This window comes from Nanorana parkeri, unplaced genomic scaffold (assembly GCF_000935625.1).
Source record: "Nanorana parkeri isolate BGI_ZX_2015 unplaced genomic scaffold, ASM93562v1 scaffold241, whole genome shotgun sequence".
NCBI lineage: Eukaryota > Metazoa > Chordata > Amphibia > Anura > Dicroglossidae > Nanorana > Nanorana parkeri.
Window position 1 is genome coordinate 1418835 of NW_017306509.1, and position 22026 is coordinate 1440860.

Sequence of the window (22026 nt, forward strand, 5' to 3'; positions counted from 1 at the left end):
TATATATACATATATACATACACAATTTATTTTTTTTAAACAATTATTGTTTTTAGATGTTTCTGTGTAGTTGTCCTTCTTCAAGCTTCTCTCAATTAATAAGTGAAAGGAAACCCTATCTGCCCCCATAGAAAGACCAGGGACAGACTGAGCTTCCCCCTACTAACCTACAATGCTTAAATCTTTACTTTGTTAGGACAGACGCTGTTCAAATCTAGTTTTTAATGTGAGTGCATTTCCTATGTTATTTTCAATAAAGTGTTTTATTGCACTAGAGTTTGCGCCTTCTTTTTCCTTTTAATTGCAAGCAGCAATTTACAAAACAAAACACCTATATATTGCGCAGTTTCTCAATTTACAAACCCTTTCAATGTAAATTAATTTGGGAATGTGCTTATGTCATATTTGCTGGTTGAGCATTTAATATTACAGTTGTCATACTTGTAATGTTACCTCATCTTTTCATATGAATAAATAATCCTCTACTGAAGAAAGGAGGGTAACACCTCTGCCGGAGACTAAAGGCAAATTGGTGTAAAACGTATGAACACACGTCTGGGTTTTTGGAATCAAAGTGAAATCATTCTACACAATGTTTACGTGTGTTCTCTATTGGTAGGATATTGGCGGGCTGGTTTATTACTGAAGTCAAGAATCTTCAGTGAGAAGAATTGTGTGAATATTCACTTAAATTATCCGATCAAATGAAAAGCAAATTCCTGTTCAGTTTGAATACCAAATCATGTGCAGATGCTCTTCACACGATTGGATAGTTGAAGTGAAGATTCTCCTCTGAGCCCAGTTCACCCTGGACCCAGCCAGGACAGTGAAAAGAGAAGCAGCACAGTGATGAGCTCATCTGTCACTCTTCTTTCTTCTCCTGTCATCATGCTTCTGTAGTACATGAACTGGTTTGGCACCTTGCACACTATTTCTCCGCCAAGGAGATTCCCTTCACTATATATTTCAGAAAAATCTCTCCCATATACTCACTTTTAGTAAAATGGAAAAGGATTAGAATATCTGCAAGGTTTTGTTTTGTTTGCTTGATTGGAGCATGTACCAGATTTGCATACTGCTCTGGAGTAATGTTGGTCAGGTCTTTCAGGCAGATTTGCTCGCAGGGTTGTTATTTGAATGGCGCTTAAGCACTGCAGTTTTCAAATAGCACCATGGATCCTGGTCTGGATTGAGGTCATCCTAATGAATGAGTCATTGTAGCACATTTACTTTATTGTTGCTGTTCTATTTTGATGTTAATTTGGCCTTATGCTTGTGATTGTTATCCAACCACAGTGTTTTTACCAGATTGAAATAAGAACTCCTGCGAAGTTACATAGTCGCGTTGAAAAAAGACACAAGGCCATCGAGTTAAACCAGCAGAGAGAAAAAATGGAATAAACAAATAGAAAACCTTCATATTTAGAACCATATACCCACAGTTAATCCAGAGGTAGGATAAAACCCTTTATGAAGCAAATACCTGAAGTATCTTATAGTTTTGACACCCATTGTTTTTTTAATAACATGTCTAGTCTAATTTATACTACGGTAGTGGATTTTGGCCAAATAGATCTAATTTGGTCTTATATGACTACAAGACCTTTCCAAGTCATGACTGATTTCCAAGTCAAACTGCTGTTTGGCAAACTTCAAATGTTTTTCACATTCTTATTTGGTGCCACCTGTCCACAGAGACCCGTGTTTTACAGAGCCCTCCAGAAGGTTGACTGGTGCACCTTTCCAGGTCATCTCATTGTCTGCACAGAGTTTTTGGGGAATTATCCCTTCCAGGTGCACCTTTCTAGGTCATTTTATTGTCTTGCACTTGTCTGAAGGCTGTATAACTAACCCTGCATATACAATCTAAAATTAAAGGGACTATATTTTAAAGAAATGACAAATACGGTTGACTCCCAATTCCAGCAAACAATGCAGACACTCCCTCTGTTACCTGATTTGAAACTTCTCCTAGGTGCAATGGATGATGAACATTTTGTACAAAAACATTGTTTACTGGTTACTGCATATCGTAGAGGTTAAGAGTTTTTCCGTCAATAAATACATAACCTAAATGGAATTAAGGGGAAGCCTGAAATGCCTTTTATGTGACCCTTAAAGTGATCCTTTCATTTGACCATGCTGGGCAAAGTAAATGGGTCAATAACCCGCACCCTCCCTCCCTCCTCACAACATGTACTCGCATTTTCTTTGCTCTTGCACCACTTCCTTGGACGACAGTGGGTTACTTGGCTCTTGTGGGTGGGCAAGTGACTCGCTGCCCTTCTCCAGTGTGTCAGTGATAGGTGTCTCCTGATTAGTCCACCACTGTCAGGGTTCAGGGTAAAGGACCATAGCCCCTTGTGGGCTCCAACAAATCAGTTTGGAGTTTACCCAGGGCTTTCTTTCCCCTGCATCGGTGGATGAATAAAGCAGAACTCGGGGGATGGAACGGGAGAATATGCTGCTAGGGCTGAGGGGTGCTAATTGAATCCTTTAATTTGAACTGCATGGGCAAAGAAAAGGTTTATTATAAAGAGCGCACCAAGATTTTATGCATACACTATAGGGACATGCGCAGGAAATCAAAATGGAAAGAACAGCTTGATGCTTTATTTTGTTATATTTCCTTCCTATTTTCTTATATTTTCTGTACATTCTTGGCTGGTGCTTTGGGATCCAGCGTAAGCCAATTTGGAATGTGCTCATTTAGTTATCACACACATCTACAAAAAAAACCATTTCATGGTTGATATAAGTCCCACAGAGTCTTGGAATGCAGCAGAGTTGCCCACAGAGATGTAGGAAGGAAAATGTAACGTTTATTGTCTCATAATTGTGCGAGTTGGAAACATTTCAGTAGGTTCATTGTAATCTGCTCCCATCTTCTCTTATCATCGCTGTGATTATTGTGGATAATTTACATCTGTTTCTCATATGAAAACTTGCGTATATTCTGAAACAAAGAGGAGATTTCATTAAGTACTACTCTATAAAGAGAGCAAAAATTAACACCTATACATGAAATACATTTATCTATTGAAGCTGAACATCCAAACACCTAAATACAGTTGATGCTATTTATCTATAATAAAAGAATACCATTTCAGTCCCGCTATAGATAAATGACAGCTGGAATCCGATTAGCTGCGTTGGGAAATTAAGGCATTTTTCTTCCCTCCTAGTTTTTATACACAAGATTCATTTATTGCAAATATAAAGAGACATTTAATCATGTATGACCAGACACATTCTCTTACACTCATTTCCCTCATTCTGACAAGTAGGCAGTTTCTGGAGAACTGAACAGAAATATAATGGAGGCATGCTGCTTTAAGTTATGTGTTGTGCAACCCAGCCACTGAGTCCTGTGTTAAGTGCTTATCACTGCAGTCATAATTCATTGCATGCTTGAAGAAACTGGAGATCAAAGAGAGCTCTAAAACGGCACAGCCGACTGCAGAACTATTGGGCTTCTATCAGTCAATTTAATGAGGAATAAAAAAGCTGCATGCAAGATGGGCTGGCAAGAAGAGATTTGGAGCTTCTGAAAAGTGTGGGAGTAGAGGACAACATGATTACAGACATTCAAATGTGGACTGCGCTACACACTGAACATTTGTTAACACTAATGCATGAGAGTATTAATGTTCCAATACCTTCTGCTAAGTGCTGCGGTTATACTGTAAGCCATTAAAATGCTATCTGCGAGCTTGTCATTCTGAATGCCAATTCCATAAAGATTTGTTGTCTAGCTGTTGCCCTCTTACTAAATGCTGCGATCCTGTCCTAATTTACTAAATAAAGGAAACCTTTGGATGGTTGTTTTCTGCCACAAGTAAAGAGAGGCTCCCATTTAACGCTGCCACAAAAAGGCCAATTTCCAAGTAGACCTAACCTATGCAATATCATTAAATAGGATGTGCACCTAATGGCTAGCAACACTTCCAGGTATTGGACAATGGCCGTCTCTCACCCTGGCTGGGACTTATAATACAAAGTCTCCAACCTACTTTTTTTGTAGCTTCCACCAAATATGCCACCGATTTCTTATACTCCTCCTGAAGTTCAGCACTCAAATATCCTCCACTTTAGTTTCATATATGTGTTTATTCCTAAAGTGTTCATCAGCAGGAAAATGATAACTTAAACTGACACTAAACTTAGGAGTTAAACCTTCAAAATGCATTAAAGTACCTCAACTAATAACAATACTGTATCTTATTTGTGCATCACTCAGCTGTAGATCCTCAAATCATCTCTGAATTGGTGCCGACACTGTACTTCATTCTGGAGGGTGGCTACTTTTCTTCCCCATGGTCCCTGTGTGTGTTGTAGGGCTTGTTCACACCGAATGCAGTGCATTCCAGAGCGGTAGCTACTGGAACGCACCGCAATCTCTCACAAAACTTCCCCGCTGTGTGGAGGGGGCGTGGCGGTGCATTGAATTCAATGGCACAGCTTCCACGCCCCCCCCCCCCCTGCCTGCAGTGTGATCAGATGCGTGGCAAAACTTTGCCTGCGTTCCATTCCATACCACTGCAAACGCAAAAAATAGAGGTTCAATGCACCGCCACGCCCCCTCCCGCCCCAGAACGCAGGGGGAAGTTTTGAGAGGGATCGTGGTGCATTCCCGCAGCTACCGCTCTGGAACGCACCGCATTTGGTGTGAACAAGCTTGTAAAGTAGTCACCGCTCCAAGCTCGCTCCGGTGATGGACTACAATCTCAGGTTAAGTCTACTATTTTGTATTGAGATTGTAGTCCATCACAGGAGCGAGCTTGGAGCGGTGACTACTTTACAACACACACATGGACCATGGGGAACAAAAGTAGCCACCCTCCAGAAGGAAGGACAGTGTCAGCATGAATTCAGAGATGATCTGAGGATCTACAGCCGAGTGATACACAAATAAGATACATTTTTGTTATTAGTTAAGATATTTGAAGTATTTTTAAGATTTAACTTCTGAGTTTAGTGTCACTTCCACTCAGTAAAACAGAAACAGTTATGGCCTCAGAAAGGAAGAATGGCAGGGCTGGGAACTTTGGCAAGGACATTGAGCCGCTGTTCACATCTTCGCAATGCGGGAGAACGTGCAATAACACAATCGCTCATGCATCGCATGTTGCAATCTTAGGTGTGATGCAGTGTAATTATTTTTTAATGGCATCCCAACACACCTATCCATCGACTGTATGTTGTATTGCACCACATCACATGGTAACGTATGATTATGCAATGCGGAGTGATTTGAAATAAAAGGTGAATACCCGTCTTTTAGTGTGATTTATCTACAATAGGTAGCCTATTCAGGTTAATATGGCACAGCGCATCACAAGCACTCTGTCATTTGCCAGTCAGAGAGAGCAAGTGTTATTTGTTCTTTCAGTATGTGTTCTAAGGCCCCAATTGGCCCTGCTCATTTCCCCTTGCATGTGCTGCAAATGAGAATTTAGCCCTAGAGTACCTCACTTGCATCTGAACCCCACCCCATGCCAGAGAAGTGTTCAACTTTCCTAAAAATACAAGGGAAAGGCTTGAGAGAGGGAGTGTGTGTGTGTGTGTGTGTGTTTATGGATATAGATATATCTATAGATAGATATACACAACATGCCAGGCACCAACCATACTGTATACAGTAACAGAATCCCACCAGAGCGTGTGACAATGTGACCAAACTGTACAACGGTCTCAAAATTCCTGGCATAATGCAGAGAGCTGAATGTAACCAACAATCTAAAACCTATGTTTTATGTTTTAACTGAATGGAGTGCTCTGTAGACTGCCTGCCCCTAAGAGTGGTCGCTATGTACCTGCACAAACAGACTATTCATGACAATCTGTGGGCAACTTTAGTCCTTTGACTTCCCCAGTGTTTTTTTTTTTTGGTATCCCATCATAATGTGTCCAGTAGTTCCTACATAGGCTCACAAACAGCTTTTGTTCTGGAAGTTTTCATTCAGGTTGTGTCCATATACATGTCTTAAAGCCAGCTTGCAATTACATTTATACTATAACATTTATAGATGGTCAAAATACATCTTTAAAAACCCCCAATATATTTGAGAACATAAAATAAGATTAGGAAAGTGTTTTGTGTAGTCTCTGCTGATGTGTGTTTCATCGTTCTTCTGCTGCCCCCTAATGGATTTATTTCAGAATGTGCTGTAAAAACGTAAGGGCATTCACACTTTGCCTTCTCCATTTGTTTTTCTAACCAAGTACGGTATATGATTTGTTGTCTAACTTATAGATTTCACAGGTTTATGTTTACGTAATGATGCTTTAACGCTTTCTCTGCCACCGACATATGGCATACAGCAGAACAAAAATATTTCCAGCTGGCCATCTCAGGATGCATTACGTTGTCTGCATTCGACCTTCTGCTTTAAGCTCATGCTCGCTCCATCGACTATGAACTTATAACAGAAGGGGTCCCTTGACTCTTCTGTGTAAATGGATAGTTGTCTTTGGCACCTGACAAGCTGCTGATGACAGCCATTCATTCAAAATGTGACCCCTTATATTTCCCCAAAGTCCCTTGACAGTAATGTAAATAATGATACAAATAAAAAAAAGAAATAAAACACCCCCCACATACACATAACATAGAGCAACAGTGTGCACCATATTGTGTGTGTACATTATGCACATGCTCTGTGGTACATTGTTAGAACACATCACAGTGTTTGATTTTTTTGTTTACTTTTTAAAATATTAAGGGTCTAGTCCCCCCCTATCACATGCGCTAACGCAGTTGCATTGCGCAGAGTTTGCAACACACATTGTAATGTGCTTGATGCGCATGGCATTTTTTTTTTGTTCCATTTCTTGTGAGGCCATATCCCTTTTTTTTCTTTTCATATCCATTTCTTTTTTTGTTCTGTGAGTTGCATTGCGTTGACACACCTTTGCGCACGCTCGGCTGAAAAAAGTAGAGCCTGCTCTCCTTTTTTTCAGCGCAGCTAAACGCAACTTGCTGATGTGAACTGGTCTCATTGAATTTTTAAGTGCTGTACATTGGCAATGCATTGAGGAACGCAAAAGCCGAGCCTGGCGGTGACAGGATTAAATAGTGTCAGTGTTTTATCAGCTTTCTACTAATAGCTAATGGGTTTTAAGAGCCTTTCTAAGAAAATTTAAACCTTAGCCCTTTCAAACAAATTACTACAAACACAAAAATCTTTTTTGCACACGTTTTGTTTATTTTTTTCCATAACAAAAGTAAAAATACACATAAGAAAAAATGTGTATTTTTGCTAAAATAGTATATTTTTTTAAAAAGAACTATACATTTAAAGAAGGCCAGTGGGATTTGGGTCCTGGCACTTGGGGATTAATTCTGTCACTCATGAGGCTTTTTAGAAGAGCAGAGAGAATTTTAACAGACACCTTATTAGGGCATACAGTAGATCTACTTGCTGTGATCAATAAAGTGTATCTATAGCCAAAAGAGATTTGTCTCGTTTTTGATTAGCAGTATGAAGAGTAGAGAATGATTAACCCTCCTGTTAGGTTTTACTGCTGCTGTCATTGTCTTGTTTGGGAGCTTCCCCTTCATTTCCAGTCCTGGAGAGGCAACTGAACATTGGATGGGTTAGTGTGACACAAGATTTAAGCAAATCCAGTAGGAACTTGACAGGCTGGCAGTCTGATGACCTGACTCCGGGTGCTATTCATTTTATTCTACAACAGCTCTCAAACTCACTGTGCACATACAAGCCCCGATGAAGAGGAATGTTTGAGCTCCTGAAACACACTGGCTTTCATTTTACATGTCTAGATCAATAAAATTCCAACTGGACTTGTGTCACTCATACTTCAGATGTTCTACAGACCACTCCAGGGATTCTTTGTGATACCCCAGTTGACAGAGAGCTGCCTCTTAAAAGCTAGATTCTGACACCTGTTTTTTCATCCACTCCAGCACTCCAAGAACACATATATCTACCACTGGAGATACAAAAGGAAGTATGAGGCAATATCTTCAAAGTAAGGGAAAAAATCTCTTTCTAGACAGTTGTGCCCAAAACAGGTGTACCCACTGAAAGTTGGATTTCCCATCACTTACTGTCCTACAACTGGAAGATGGGAGATGCACAGTGTTGTATTTCACGTGGTAGGACAGAAAGTGATGGACAATCCAACATTTTGTCCTTGAGAACCCAGGACAGTAAGTGATGGGAAGTCCAACATTTGCTATCTCCCAGGGGAAATCTTTCAGTGGTTACACCTGTTTTGGTCACAACGGTCTAGGAAGGGTTTGCCCCTTTTGAATTGGTTTCCTCATACTTCCCATTGTAGCTTCAGTGCTTGGACGGGAAATTATGGGAAATCCAATATTTTCCATCTCATTTTCCTGTTGGATTTCCCATCACTTTCTGTCCTACCACTGCAAATACAACAGGAAAATGTGAGATGGAAAATTTTGGATTTCCCAAGACTTCAAAGGGACAAACCCTTCCTAGACCGTTGTGACCAAAACAGGCATAACCACTGAAAGATTTCCCCTTGGAGATGGAAAATGTTGGACTTCCCATCACTTACTGTCCTGAGGTCTCCAGGACAAATGGAGATGGTGATTTCCCCCAACCTGACAGGGGGTTCTAACATCCCTGCACTCCATCAAAAACTAAAAAGAAAGATTTTGGCTGTAGATACACTTTAACACTGTTACTGTGGCTCTCTGTGATATATGTCCATTGCAACATGTTCAAAGTTTCACCTGAACCATTTTGTCTTTTCATTACCTTACAGAAAGAAATGACCGTGCGGATGTGCCAGTGAAGAATGATGTCAGAAGAATGATCGGCTTCTTCATTAAAATATATGAATAGTCTGAGGAAGACATAAACATGTGACTGTCAACCTGGACTGAAGAGCACATGACTTCTTCCATTCCTGGATCTCTCCCAGTTTCTAGACTCCACCAATGCTGCTAAGACAACTCTGTGGATGGCGTAGTGGGAGAATCGGACCATTTCACATTATCTCCATGGATGAAACATGACTAGACATACATTCTAGTGTACTATGCCCAAAATGTTGCTGCATAGCATGACTGAAATTCAGGGTTTCACAGATGAATTTATACTATTTTTAATTAACTGATTTTTACTAATGTCGAATTACATCTTTCTATTTTCTGTAGAACACTTTTTACTACTTACAGTACTTTTGGAATTTTTAATGAAAAACAGTCAAGATGAATTTATATCTTGGAAAAATGGATAAATGAGTTTTAAATTTGAATTTAGGGGTTAGTCTAATAATAGTGTGATTAACAATACAAAGGACAGATGTAGTGTAATAAAAGCTCTGTGTCCCTTATAGTGCCTCGTTTTCAATCTAGCGCTACATTTTTTTTTTTTTTACTAAATGTTTGTTTTTAAACTTTGAAACCCTGGTCCCCTTACACTTTCCCCAACATATTGTCCATCTCCCAGTGTAGTTTGGAAGAGAACAATCCATCAAATGCAATTGTGGCACGGTATATACTAGGGATGCACCAATACCGTTTTTTAGGTATCGAACACGAGTACCGGTTTTTTTTTCCGGTACTCACCGATACCAAATACTGATACCAAAAGTCCCATAAGGAAGCCGGCTTCCCCATTAACATGGAGCCGGCTTTCTGGCCAATCGGGGCCATTAATGACTTGCCAACCTATGACTCGTCGCCTGGCTTCCTGATCGTTCGGGTAGCGGGTTCCCTGCTCCCTCGTCACCAGGTGAAGACGGAGCATGAAGTCGGCTTTCTGGCCAATCAGGAAGCCGAGGTGCGGGTAATGACTTGCCACCCGGCTTCCTAATTGGCATGGAGCTGGCTTTCTGGCCAATGAGCCAGGGGGCCATTTATGGCTTCCTGATTGGTCGGGGCGCTGGCCAATCAGGAAGTTAGGTGGCGGCTCCATGCTCCCTCCATCACTTGGAAGCATGGACCCAGCTTCCCAGCCATGCAGCGTGTAATGACTTGCTGCCCGGCTTCCTGATGCCGGAACTTCTGGTATTCGGCTAGCCGGTGGGAGCATTTGGGAAAGTACTTGGTATCCGTGCATCCCCATACACCAAAAGAGGTGCAGTATGTGACAGCCATTAATTACTTTGCACTAGCGAATGGAAAGGCTGAGTCTGAGATGCTTAGAATTATCTAAAGATTTTTCTTTCTGTACGTTGCTGTTTATTTGAGGTATTAACTCCCAGATGCTTTTTTCCTGTGGACCTAGGACCTTTTTTTGTCATAGAGGGAAAGATAAATGAGATGAAACTCACCTCTGTGCCATTGTATAATGCCTTCTACCATAATCACTTGTATAAACCCTAATATCACTTCTGCTTTCTCCCAAGACAAAGGGGGATATTTTTTATGTACTTTTATGAAAGAGCGGATATCGGTTTTTTTACACTGTCTCTCCATTTTATACCCTCTTTATAAAATGCAGAGTGGAGCTTGCGGTGTGCATCAGAGTGTTCTCTGCATTATGCTGCAGAAAAAACACTCTTATAGGAGAACAGCTTGGTCACATGACTTTGACAAGTTAGAACTGGAAAACGGAATATGGTAGCAAAATCCTGTTGTCACATTTTGGTTATATATTCCAAGGTAAAGAGATCTCAGGGCACATTGTAATAATATTTTGACATAAGCTGAAGGATGCAGGCAGGAAAGGCACAACATAACCACTTACCAGAGTGACATATTTGCCCCAATGTATATTTCCTTTGATTTACATTTCATACATTCCATTATCAAAACAGGCAATCTGCAGAGGAAACCTGCTTCCGTAGACGCTCATATCACTAGAGATGTCAAGCAGCAAATGATTCAATGTCATGGGATGTCACTCCAGTTAATGCGATAGAGTATTTATTTTCCAGAAAACACAACCTGATGATTCTTTATATGTATTTGATTACTACATTCTTAACGAAGAACTCTGGGCGCAATAATTCTTAACCCTTGCAGTGGGGCTACCTCTGCACTGCAAGGGTTAAGTGCTCGTTTTAATCTAGGGAAGACAATGCTGCCCTGAATCTTGCAGCCTGCTGGCTGTTAGACCGGTCCCTGGAGCCCCTATGCTCCGGCAATCTAAAGTCCTGTGAGTCATCACATGCTATTCAGTGTATTAGACGTGAGGATGCTGAGGGACATTACATCGCTGGAGCAGAGGAGGAGACAGGCTGCCGGGACCAGCCTGCTGCGAGGTTCAGGTAAGTATACGTTTTTTTATTTGAATCCCTAGCCAAAAATTAGCACTTTTGCAGTGTGGGGGTAGCAAGGGTTAAGAATAATTCTGCCTGGAATTCTTTAGCCAAATTGCATGGACCCAGTGCAGCTGCTATTATCCTTTTTTATATTATTATTCAACACAGTTGGGCTAGGGATGAATTTCATGGAATGTTTAAATGTTACGCTTCTGAGCAGTATAATGATCTCATTTGTGACCCATTAATTTAAGTGTAATTCAAATGACATGCTTGAGGGTATAAAGCTCAGTAATATTAAAACTGTCCTATGTCATTTAGCCTCACTGTGCCTACAGACTTTAGATAATCCTGGCTCTATGTGGCCGTTTATGGTTGGACCAAGGGACATTAACAATCTTTGGGCAGAGTTGATTGGCCAGGATAGATTTTCGAGACTGATAGCTAATGCTCCCCACCAAACAGGCTTCCATAGGTGCAGACATGCATGTGATCTTGCATTAGAAATGCCTTTTGTTGGCCTTGTCATTCATCCACCTTCTAATGTACTGAATGTAGACAACCTCCGGACAAATTTTCTAATTAACCCCCTGCGGTTGGGCTACCCCTGCACTGCAAGGGTTAACTGCTTGTTTTGGTCTAGGGAGGAAAATAACAAAGTTAAACTCGCCTGCTACTCCAAGCCGGCCGGCTGTGACAGCACTGCCGCCTCTGCTGTAGCGATGAAATGTCCCTCTGCATCCTCACATTCTATAAACTGTGTATAGAACATGATGACTCAGGGACTTTAGACCACTGCAATGAAGCGGACTGGAAGGACCGGTCTCGGAGTCAGCCGGTTTGGAGTATCAGATGAGCATAACTTTGATATTTTCCTCCCTAGACCAAAACAAGCGCTTAACCCTTGCAGTGTGGGGGTAGCTCCACTGCAAGGGTTAATAAACATTTTGCCTGGAGTTTTTCTTTAAGGGTTCAAGTCAATGGACAAATACAGCTTGCTTTGAGGTGTATTACCCTCACATTTGACATCACTTTCAGACATTTCTGACATGTTTTAGGGTTAATGGAAAGGTACAGTTGACCTCTTTCAGACCTCCTCCTAAGCTGTAGAACCTGCATCAATTTGCTGGTGTGTTCCTATTGACTTGTATGGGGAGAGAAGCAGTTTTTTTTTTTATGCAAGTACTAGTGCAACTCCTAGATAAAAGTTATTTTAGTTGTAATTGCAGATGCTCATCCAATAGGAAAAGAAAAAGCGAAGACACATTACACATGTATCAGTGTAAACTGCACAAAATATATACAAGCAAACATTCAGAGTACAATACTTTTTTAGCATATAAGAAGTTGTGTCCAGTGAGTTTTTTTGTTTTTAAAGTGAGCTATGTGAGTGCAAGAGATTATAAACCTTATACATCCATTCCAACCATTGTACAGGTTTCCAATGAAAGCTTTGTGCAGAGGAGGCAGGGCCATTGCTGCATTTATTTCATTTCCTGCCAGCCAGAAACTTTGTTGACCATGATTCCAAAAACACAAAGCAGATGCAGTAAGGTCTCGTTCACACCTAGGCGTATTGCATATGCGCGTCTGTCGCGCGTTTTTTTAACCGCGATTCGCGGTAAAGTCGCGCGTTTCCGAAGGCTACTTGGCTGTATCCCAATGGAAACGCACAACAAAACGGCCCAAAGTAGTACCTGTACCTTTTCAGGCGTGGGCTGTTTTGTAGCGCGTTAGGGACGCCAAGGTGGGAACGAGATCATTGAATACAATGGGATTTATATTTTTGAGCGTTTTGTAAAGCGTTCGTCGAGCGTAGAACGCGCTACAAAACGTTCAGGTGTGAACGAGGGCTTAGAAAAAAAAAAACCTTTCAAATATTTATCACTGAATTTTCCTTTTTATACCCAGAGATCTTTGAGGAATGATGTAAATGTTATTGACTTCCTCAGCTAAGCCAGTCTGACGTTAAAAAATTATTTCCCCAAATGAAATGACGATTTGAGAAGCTAGACACTCTGGGGTTTTTTTTTGCTTACTTTTAATAATAATAATACAGTGAAAGTGTTATTTATTAAGTTGATGTTGTGTTACATTTTGTTAATTATATGTTTTCTCTTGTAAGAAAAGCTGTAGATAATGATTAGCCTGATTGCAATAGTTTGCTGTTTTGAAAGAAAAGTATCTTTCCTAATGGGAGGATTCTGGTCGGTTTTAACATTTTCAGCATCACAGTTATGTAATGAGATGTTACATTTTCTTTTTTTTCTTTTTGGAGCTCTGGAACAGTAAAAAATACACATTAATGAGAATACAGCGACTAATGGTTAACAATTATGAGATGGGAATGCAAGATTTGAATCTAATAAAATACAAAATGAAAATTGAGTGTGGAAATATTATTTATGTTGTGTAGTGGTTCAAATCCAACAGCAAGTGTGCAATTTATAAAAATGAAAGGTCATCTCCGAATATATAAAAAAAAACGTAAGATAAAAACAGAGCGCCCCTTTTTATGTGTAGAACATTTATTAAGATTAAAACTTTGCATAAATAGATGTACTCAGATGCGCACTATCAAATGCACGTAGGTTAGTTGCAGCCAGAAAGAGCGTCACACTCGTATTCGTAGGAACTTATTCTTGCCAGCAAATATTGAAAATTATCCGCCGGTCACATCCCTGTCTGCACCGGCCCCTGTGTGCTTAGGCTGACACGTTTCTGGGGCACGCCACCTTCAGAGCCACTATTAATTAAAATGCTGTAATGGGTGAAGTGAGAGAGAGAAGTTATTTTAGAAAAACTAAAGGCCTGAAATTAGGGATGCACCTGTATCAGGAAGCCGGCTCCATGCTCCCTCGTCATGAGATGGCGCTGGCTTCCCGGCCAACCAGGATGCAGGGTGCTGCGTCATTACACGGCACCCGGCTTCCATGTTTGGCCAGCAAGCCGGCTCCATGCTTTCTCGTCACATAGTGACGAGAAGCATGGGACGGCTTCCTTGTTAATCGGGAAGCCGGGTTGCGAGTCATTACATGCCGCCTGGCTTCCTGAATGGGACTTCCGGTATTTGGTATCGGCGAGTACCGAAAAAATAAATATTGGTACAAGTACTCGGTACCAAAATACCGGTATCGGTGCATCCCTACCTGAAATACTTACCTGAAACAGCAGTAACGTGACAGGCTGGGTCCAAATTTTCTTTTTTTCTGCTCAGTTTCAGTTTGAAAGAGTTTTTTTTTGGAGTGCCCACATCTCTTCCAGGGAATATGGGTGCTGCCTATTGGCTGCTGACATTGTCCATAACTTAAGTCCAGAAGTGGAAGGCAGCAAGCAACTACTGGTTCTGCATGAAGAGGCTCCACCGGAAGGTCATGTGACTTTGGATTTAGATAAATAAGGAATTTATAAGCATTTTTATTGAATCATCTATTTTTGATATGGATACGCATACAGCCAGCCCTGCCTGAGGGGCCTTTTAAACTTTGTTAAACAAACAAGGCCCTTCCAGATTAAAATATTGCAGTGTTTATACCAGTTTTATTTAATTTTAGGCCAATTTTATTTTTATTTTTGAAAGTGAGTTTTATAAAGTGATGTCAAATATATGGAAAGGAGCCTGAAGCTGACTGGAATTCAGAAATATAGTCCTTAAGATAAAATATATACAAAAACATTATATATTCATTTTAGCTCTTAGCCTTCTGACAAACACAACCCTTAAGCAGTTGGCATTTCTCAAGGCAAAAAAATAAACGCTGGATATATTATGGAAGGATTAGATACTCAATTTTTACTGCTCTCTGTGACTCTGAGGGGAGATTTTCCCTCACTTCCTATCCTGCTGACCATGGGTTGATTTGGGAATTTTTCCTTAGTTTATTGAAGGAGGTGAAGCTCTGCTGACTTCCATCATCCAGTCATATGGCAGCAAAAATGCTGTTTCTTTTTTTTTGTTCTATTTTCCTTGCATATAATTGGGTATTCATTGCAAAGGGACTTTTCACCACATTCACTAAGATAATGGCCTATCCCCCTTTTTAGTAAATCAATCCTCATGTGTCACCAGGCCAAGAAGTATACTGAAATCTTCAAGAGGGGCAACAATAAACACAATTTTTATTTTTTTATTTTTTTTGTAGAGTATGGGAAGGCAAGAAACACTGTCCGCTTTTAATTTGTTTCCATATTGGAAAATTTTCCTCACTTCCTATAAGAGGAAATGAACCAATGAGGATCTAGAGAGCAATAAAGCTGGACAGAGATTCTTACCCTTCCCTACAGGCATCAAAACAACAATTTGAAAAAAATCTGCTTGAAAACTAGATGTTGGCAGCATACAATGAGATGTGTGTATACCTTCTGCTCTAATAAGGCTGTACTGTGCTATGCACTAATTAAGGTGGAATGCTTTTTGAGTCCTAAGTTGAGACCAAAATGCTTCACTCTGCAGAGGTGGTGTAACCAGAGGCAGCACAAGCGGCCGCTTGAGGGCGGGGGAAACACCTCACCCAGCTCCCTCTGCTGACGGCTCTCTCCGGAGCCGAGATATTAGCATATGAATGGGCCACGGTAATTTGCATATCCACAAGATGTGACCCATTCATATGTAAATATCGTGGCTCATTCATATGCAATATCAGCAGCAGAAACCAGTGAGAGCTGCAGGAGCACCAGAAGATTGACACTTTTGACCCTCAGTGTCTGTTTCCTTGTGAACTGCAGCAAAAGATTTATCAGGACTGGAGCAGTGTTTGGAGGTGTGGGCAGCAGGACAGGTATTTACTGTCTTCTTTACAGGCATGCCTTGTTTCATTGCATGATGTAAAAGTGCACTGCTTGGAAGTACACATGCTCAGTCCTGTAAAAAGTTTTAAATTAGTCAGCTATAACCTTTTCAGATTCCTTTTTCGTTACATTGGCAGTCATTGTGAACACTTTTGTTACATTGGCGGTCAGTGTATATACCTTTATTAAATTGGTGGTCAGTATGAATACTTTTGTTACATTGGCAGTCGACCTTTGTAGGCAAAAAACCTTGCACCGGCCCTGGATGCAACAAACACATTTCCTGATGGTGGCTGGATCCCCCAGACTGGAAGCATAGCTGCAGGAGAATAACCTACGGCCATAGGCTTCCTGCCTTTCCACAACAAAAGGAGAAAGGATACTGGCAGAGTGTTAGGGTGCTGACAGTGAGGATGAATAAAGTTTTGCTAAGGGTTCAAGGGGGTGTTCTCATCCCTCACTGATACAAGGAGAAAAATCTGGGGGGGGGTGATCTATGGCCACCATCCAAGAGTGGGCCTCTTGTTGCTCATTGACACATTTACTGATAGTGGAGCTCCACTGTAGGCATAGCTGCGGGGGGAAAACCTAAGGACATAGAGTGGTTTTAGTTTGATACCAACACGTCACTGTATACTCGTGTTCTACATTTGTGTGCACCAAAGCACCACATTTTTACCCCAACGATCGCCATAGCTGTCATATTTAAATTATGCCCTTTATAAAAATATTGTCAGGCAGGCCTAAAGTACAAGGCACAGATCTGGATCGGCTTAGCCGAACCTCCGGCAGGCTACTCGTTGCTGTTCGGCCTATTCTCATAGGGCCCAAACAGCAGTGAGTGAATAGCCGAATGCCGGAGAGCGCCCTTCGGCTCAGCTATTCTATTCTGCTCAGTTCCTCTGTGGTACCGAGCAGAATAGAAAAAGTAGAGAAAAATGAGAAAATGATTGGGCGGAGCTAGCAGTGACAGCTAGCTCCGCCAAACTTTTTCTATTGCACGGGACCAGTTGTCATTAAAATGAGAGCTTGTCGGAACCGGCGGTCATATCAAAGCCGGCTCCGACAAGCTCTCATGACAGTCCAGGGCGCCTGGTTACTAGGTAACCAGGAGATGCTGAACTGTTATTGCACACTGAGAACCCGGCGGAGCCGCTGTGATATAATGGCGGTTCCGCCAGGTTCTCAGTGGGTAATGGCAGTCCAGCATCCCCTGGTTACAAAACGGTATTTTTGATAATAGCGGTACATAGTCAAGAGGCAATTTTAGAAACAAGGAGAGGCAATGGGTCAGGGTGGCTGGTAAACAAGCGAAGTCATATACAAGATATACTCTATAAAAGGAGAAACAGGAACACAGGAAATAACATGAACCCAGGCTAGGAAATTAACCTAATGCTCAAGCAGTAGGTGTTGGTCTTAAAACAGCTAAATGGTGACCCTGATGGGCAGACAGAGTGGGTACTAGGCACTGGCAGAACTACAAGGGTCACAGTGGTCGCAATTGCGAGCTGGCCCTGGCGTTCCGCCTGTTGGGCAGGCATCTCAAGTCAGCACATTCTGCTGTGTGTGGACCCTCTTCACTTAGCCCCGCCCCCTGGCCGATGAGACGCAGAAGAGGGTCCTGCATAAGAGTCAGGTAAGTCTGGACGGGAAGGGGGGGGGGGATGCTGGTGGTATTCTGCAGTGCTGTTTTTTATTATAATGTATTGCTGGGACTTGTAGTCCTGCACAGATCATTATAATCATTATACAGTAATGCAGAATAGCACCAACTATGCAGGACTACAAGTACCAGCAATGCATTATATTTTTAAGTAGGGATGCACCAGTCAGTGCCAATACTGGACATTTTTAAAAGTACTTACTCGTGAGAATGCCCCGATACTAAACGCAGATACCGGTGTTCTGTGGAGAACGCCGACGTAGTCGAATATGCTGACCTCAGCATCTGCGCTTGTGCACAGACCAGTATTATCGAGGAAACCGGGATCTATTTACAAAGCATTTAGTTTAAATTGTTAATTGTGACCGTTAATAATATGCCATCCGTCATTTACTGCCATCCATCATTTACTGCCATGGATGGCATATTATTAACGGTCACAATTAACAATTTAAACAAAATACTTTGTAAATAAATGCCGGTTTCCTCGTTAATCCCGTCTGTGCGCAAACGCAGATACTTGCTTGGCGTTCTCGATAGAACACCGGCACTACATTTTTAAACTGAAGCGGCTGCTTGCTGGGGACCTCAGCAGGCTTTTAAACCTTGCTTGCTGGGGACCTCAGCAGGCTTCCTGTTAACCATACAGTGCCATGGCGGCGGGGGTGGGGGGGGGGCATTCATATTTGCTTACACCGGGGCCCTGAAGGTTCTAGTTACGCTTCTAGTACTAGGCATGAGCTTCAGGTTAAGTTCAACCCAAACCCAGCTAGTTGGTAGTTTGGCCAAATATTGCCAATTTGCTAGCCCACCTGAACCTCCATTTATTAATCCGCGACAATGAGGTTTACATAGACGTAGATCCCGACGTCGATGACAGCGCATCTATGTAAACCTCATGGTGAGTTACTACACTCTTTACACATGGTATTATCACCCGGTTTTCAACTGTTACCTCTTTCTCCCTTACTCCTTTGACACCTTACGGAGGATTTTGTTACTCACATCCTGCATTCTTCAAGCCCTCCTGGCCTTAAACAACCCTTAAACTCTTTTTCACCACTGGTAGCAGCGCTTTAGACCTTGTTTTGGTTTTTTTTTGTGCTCAAGGAATGGCTGAGGGCAGCACATGTGGGTCTTCTCCTACTGAACCATACAAGGTCACATGCCCTCAACATTGGCAGGGAACCTTACAAAGGGGGTGGCAGCAAAGCCCCACACTCTGTCCCTGCAAAAGGATGTGACTGTCTGGGTCTGTGTTATTCACAGATAATGGCAGACGGTGAGAACAGCTGTGGATGGTGATTTGACGGGATCCGTCATTAAGTGGTGGTAGTGCATTGCTCGCAACATTATGTGCAGGTTTACGGCAACCCCAAAGCATGTTATTTAAGGAATTTGTACCATAAAAAGTCTGCCTGTCAGAAATTTTTTTTAAAAGAAGACTTCACTTCCACTTTAATGTGACTGTTTTTTTTTTAAATAACTTGTAACTCCTTAAGACATTTGCATAGTTATTTAAGCAAGCAGCACTCAATTGTATAAATCAAGCACACTGCAGTTTGATTTAATAAAGTGTTATCTTCTCACAGTAAAGTAATTGCTCAAGGATGAGTGAGTTGTTTAACATTTAAAGCATTTTAAGATTGATTGGTCAACCCCATTTCAGTTTATTTTGCAGATTAAGGAATGCTGTGAAAGTGGAATTAACAGGGATAACACTAGAAAGAAATGTGTTTTAAAATAGAATTGTAATTAACTAATGCTATTGTAATTTTCTTAGATGTGCAGGGATTAAAACACAAGCTTCAAATTATAACTGAAATTGGAAAAACCCATTGGCTAGTCAAAGCACCTGTTCAGTTTATCTAACAAGAAAGTAAAGCTGCCCATATACCAGTAGAATTTCCTTGGAAAATAATCATTTTCGATTTTCTAATAGTTAATGGGGTCAAATCAAGGATTGTTTTTTACCATAGTGATGAAAAAAAATTGAGCAGGATGGATTTTTTTTCCTGAATGAACAAAACTGTAACAGAGAATGTGGTTTTCATTTGGGAAAATCAATTAATTCCAAAACCAAATGACGTTCTACAAGTCTCTGATGGCATTATCGAATGTTCTGACGAGATTTTTCGTATTAACATTTGTGAGTGTAGATTGAAATTACAATCTATTATCAATGGGGGGCAAATTTTGGTCAAGTGGCCAACACAACCAACAGTCATGTCAAAATCGTGTGTATTAAGGTGAACCTATAATCTCCATTAATACATTAGCTCTAGCCCTATGTACTGCATAGAAAAGTTAGAGGCAATTCCCAATTGATTTGGTGCTTGATTGCTACCAAAGGGGAAAGTCATAATTGAGGCAGTATTGCCTCAGCATTTTCTCCCAGTCCTCTTCTACTAAGATGTTGTAACCAATTTCCAACATTTGATAACGTGAAAAGTAGAGATGCACCAATACCATTATTTCGGTATCGAGTACCGATATTTTTTTTCCCGGTACTCGCCGATACCGAGTACCGGAAGTCCCATTCAGGAAGCAAGGTGGCGTGTAATTACTCAATTACTCGCCACCTGGCTTCCTGATTAGCCAGGCAGGGTGTAAAGACTCGCCACCCGGTTTCCCGATTAGCAGGGAAGCCGTCCCCATTCTTCTCGTCAAAGCATGGAGTCTGCTTTCTGGCCAATCAGGAAGCCGGGCGCTGTGTAATGGCGTGGCACCCGGCTTCCTGATTGGCCGGGAAGCCGGCTCCATGCTCCCTCGTCATGAATCAGGAAGTCGGGCAGCGTGTAATGACGTGCTGCCCCGCTTCCTGATACTGGAAGTATCGGGCTAGGCATTGGAGGATTTGGGCGAGTACGAGTATTCGCCCAAATACTCAGCTTCGGCACCGATACTAGTACATCCCTAGTGAAAAGTACCAGCAGAAGAAAGGATTCTCTGTATTGCAAAAGTAAGTCTCTTGCAATTGTCTCTACCTTTACTATACAAGCGAGAATATAGTACTGCTTTATGTGTTTGTATGGTTTGTCAACAGTGTATGAAAGCAATAGAAGCTGAAGCACTGTGCAGGGGAAGTAGATGTAGGATGAGCAGCATGATGAAGCAGTTAGCATCCATGCCCTTTAGAGGAAGGAACCAAGTCTTTATTTCCACTACAGGCACTATCTGCATGCACTATGCATGTTCTGTCTGTGTTTCTATGGCTATCTTTTAGGTTCCACCATTTCTTCCAACAACCCAAAAAGATACTAGTAGGTTTCATACAGGCTTGGCGCAGGCTTCCATCCAAATTAGCCAATGCATATGTCTATGTGATTCTGGAAGAGACATTAGAATATAATCTTTATCTAGTGTAGGGACTAAAGTAGATGGTTCATTATTCTCTTTGAAGAATATGCTGATGTCATATACGTGTAAAAATCAGATAAGGGACCTTAGATTGTAAGCATAAAAATTGTTGGTGCTATATAAATACCTGTAATAAATGTTTTTTTTAAAAAGACCAGCCTCCATCTGGAGGAGGTTGAGGGAGCCACAAAGTAGATATTAGGGCTAAAGGGTACCTATGCATTTATTCTGACTCCGATCGTTGTGATAGCGAAATATATCCCTTGCTGAGACCTCTATGCCTGGCCTGTATAAGCAGATATACTCACTGCGGACAATCCTCGTCAGATAGCTGAACTCGTCAATACCGATTCATTCAAAAGAGGTGTTTATTCTTTACATCAGGATTACAGCAGATGATAGGAACAGCAGTTGAACGGTTATAGTATTGTGTGGTCAGAAAATGATGCCTTTCCTACGTACTGTGCAGATTACATGTGTGTCCTTGTTACATGTGGCTTTCAACTGTTCCCATAACACAGGAAGTACTGCACACAGGAAGAAGGGTGGGGCTACACTAGGGGGAAATACATCGTCACATGAGGAATAATTACAGAAAGCATGTTTGTTACAACAAAAGGCCACTAGATGGCAGCATAGGATAACACATGGATTTAGCTATGAGAAAATAGTTAGGCAAATCACACTATATAAATTCTAACCTATATAACAATGCTAATCTTAACTGAGGCTATGCATCTCATATTCTATGCCCCTGTTGGGGTGGCACAGCATTTGACTCCCAATAAATTTGAATCTTTGTAACCTTGAAGCTGAACGCCAAACACAAAGACTTCTATTTAAATATAATTCTCAATAGCCACAAGGATATAAATCTATTCTGTATGCACCAAATGCTTTTGCATCCCCAGATATTATAACATTATAACTGTGCTGTAACTGTTATAACTGTGCAACTTCAACTTGTTGGAGGGACCCAGCAGGTCCTCACACTACAGGCTGCC

The 22026-nt window shown here is 41.4% G+C and overlaps 1 protein-coding gene across 1 annotated transcript in view; it reads left to right on the forward strand.

Moving 5' to 3' along the window:
• MOB3B (MOB kinase activator 3B) overlaps positions 1-9349 on the forward strand; it is a 49683-nt gene extending 40334 nt beyond the window's left edge. The window contains exon 3 of the mRNA XM_018556530.1: positions 8761-9349. Coding sequence (XP_018412032.1) covers positions 8761-8790 — 30 coding nt within the window. The 3' untranslated portion in view covers positions 8791-9349. The remainder of the gene's footprint in view (positions 1-8760) is intronic.
• Positions 9350-22026: the final 12677 nt, after the last annotated feature.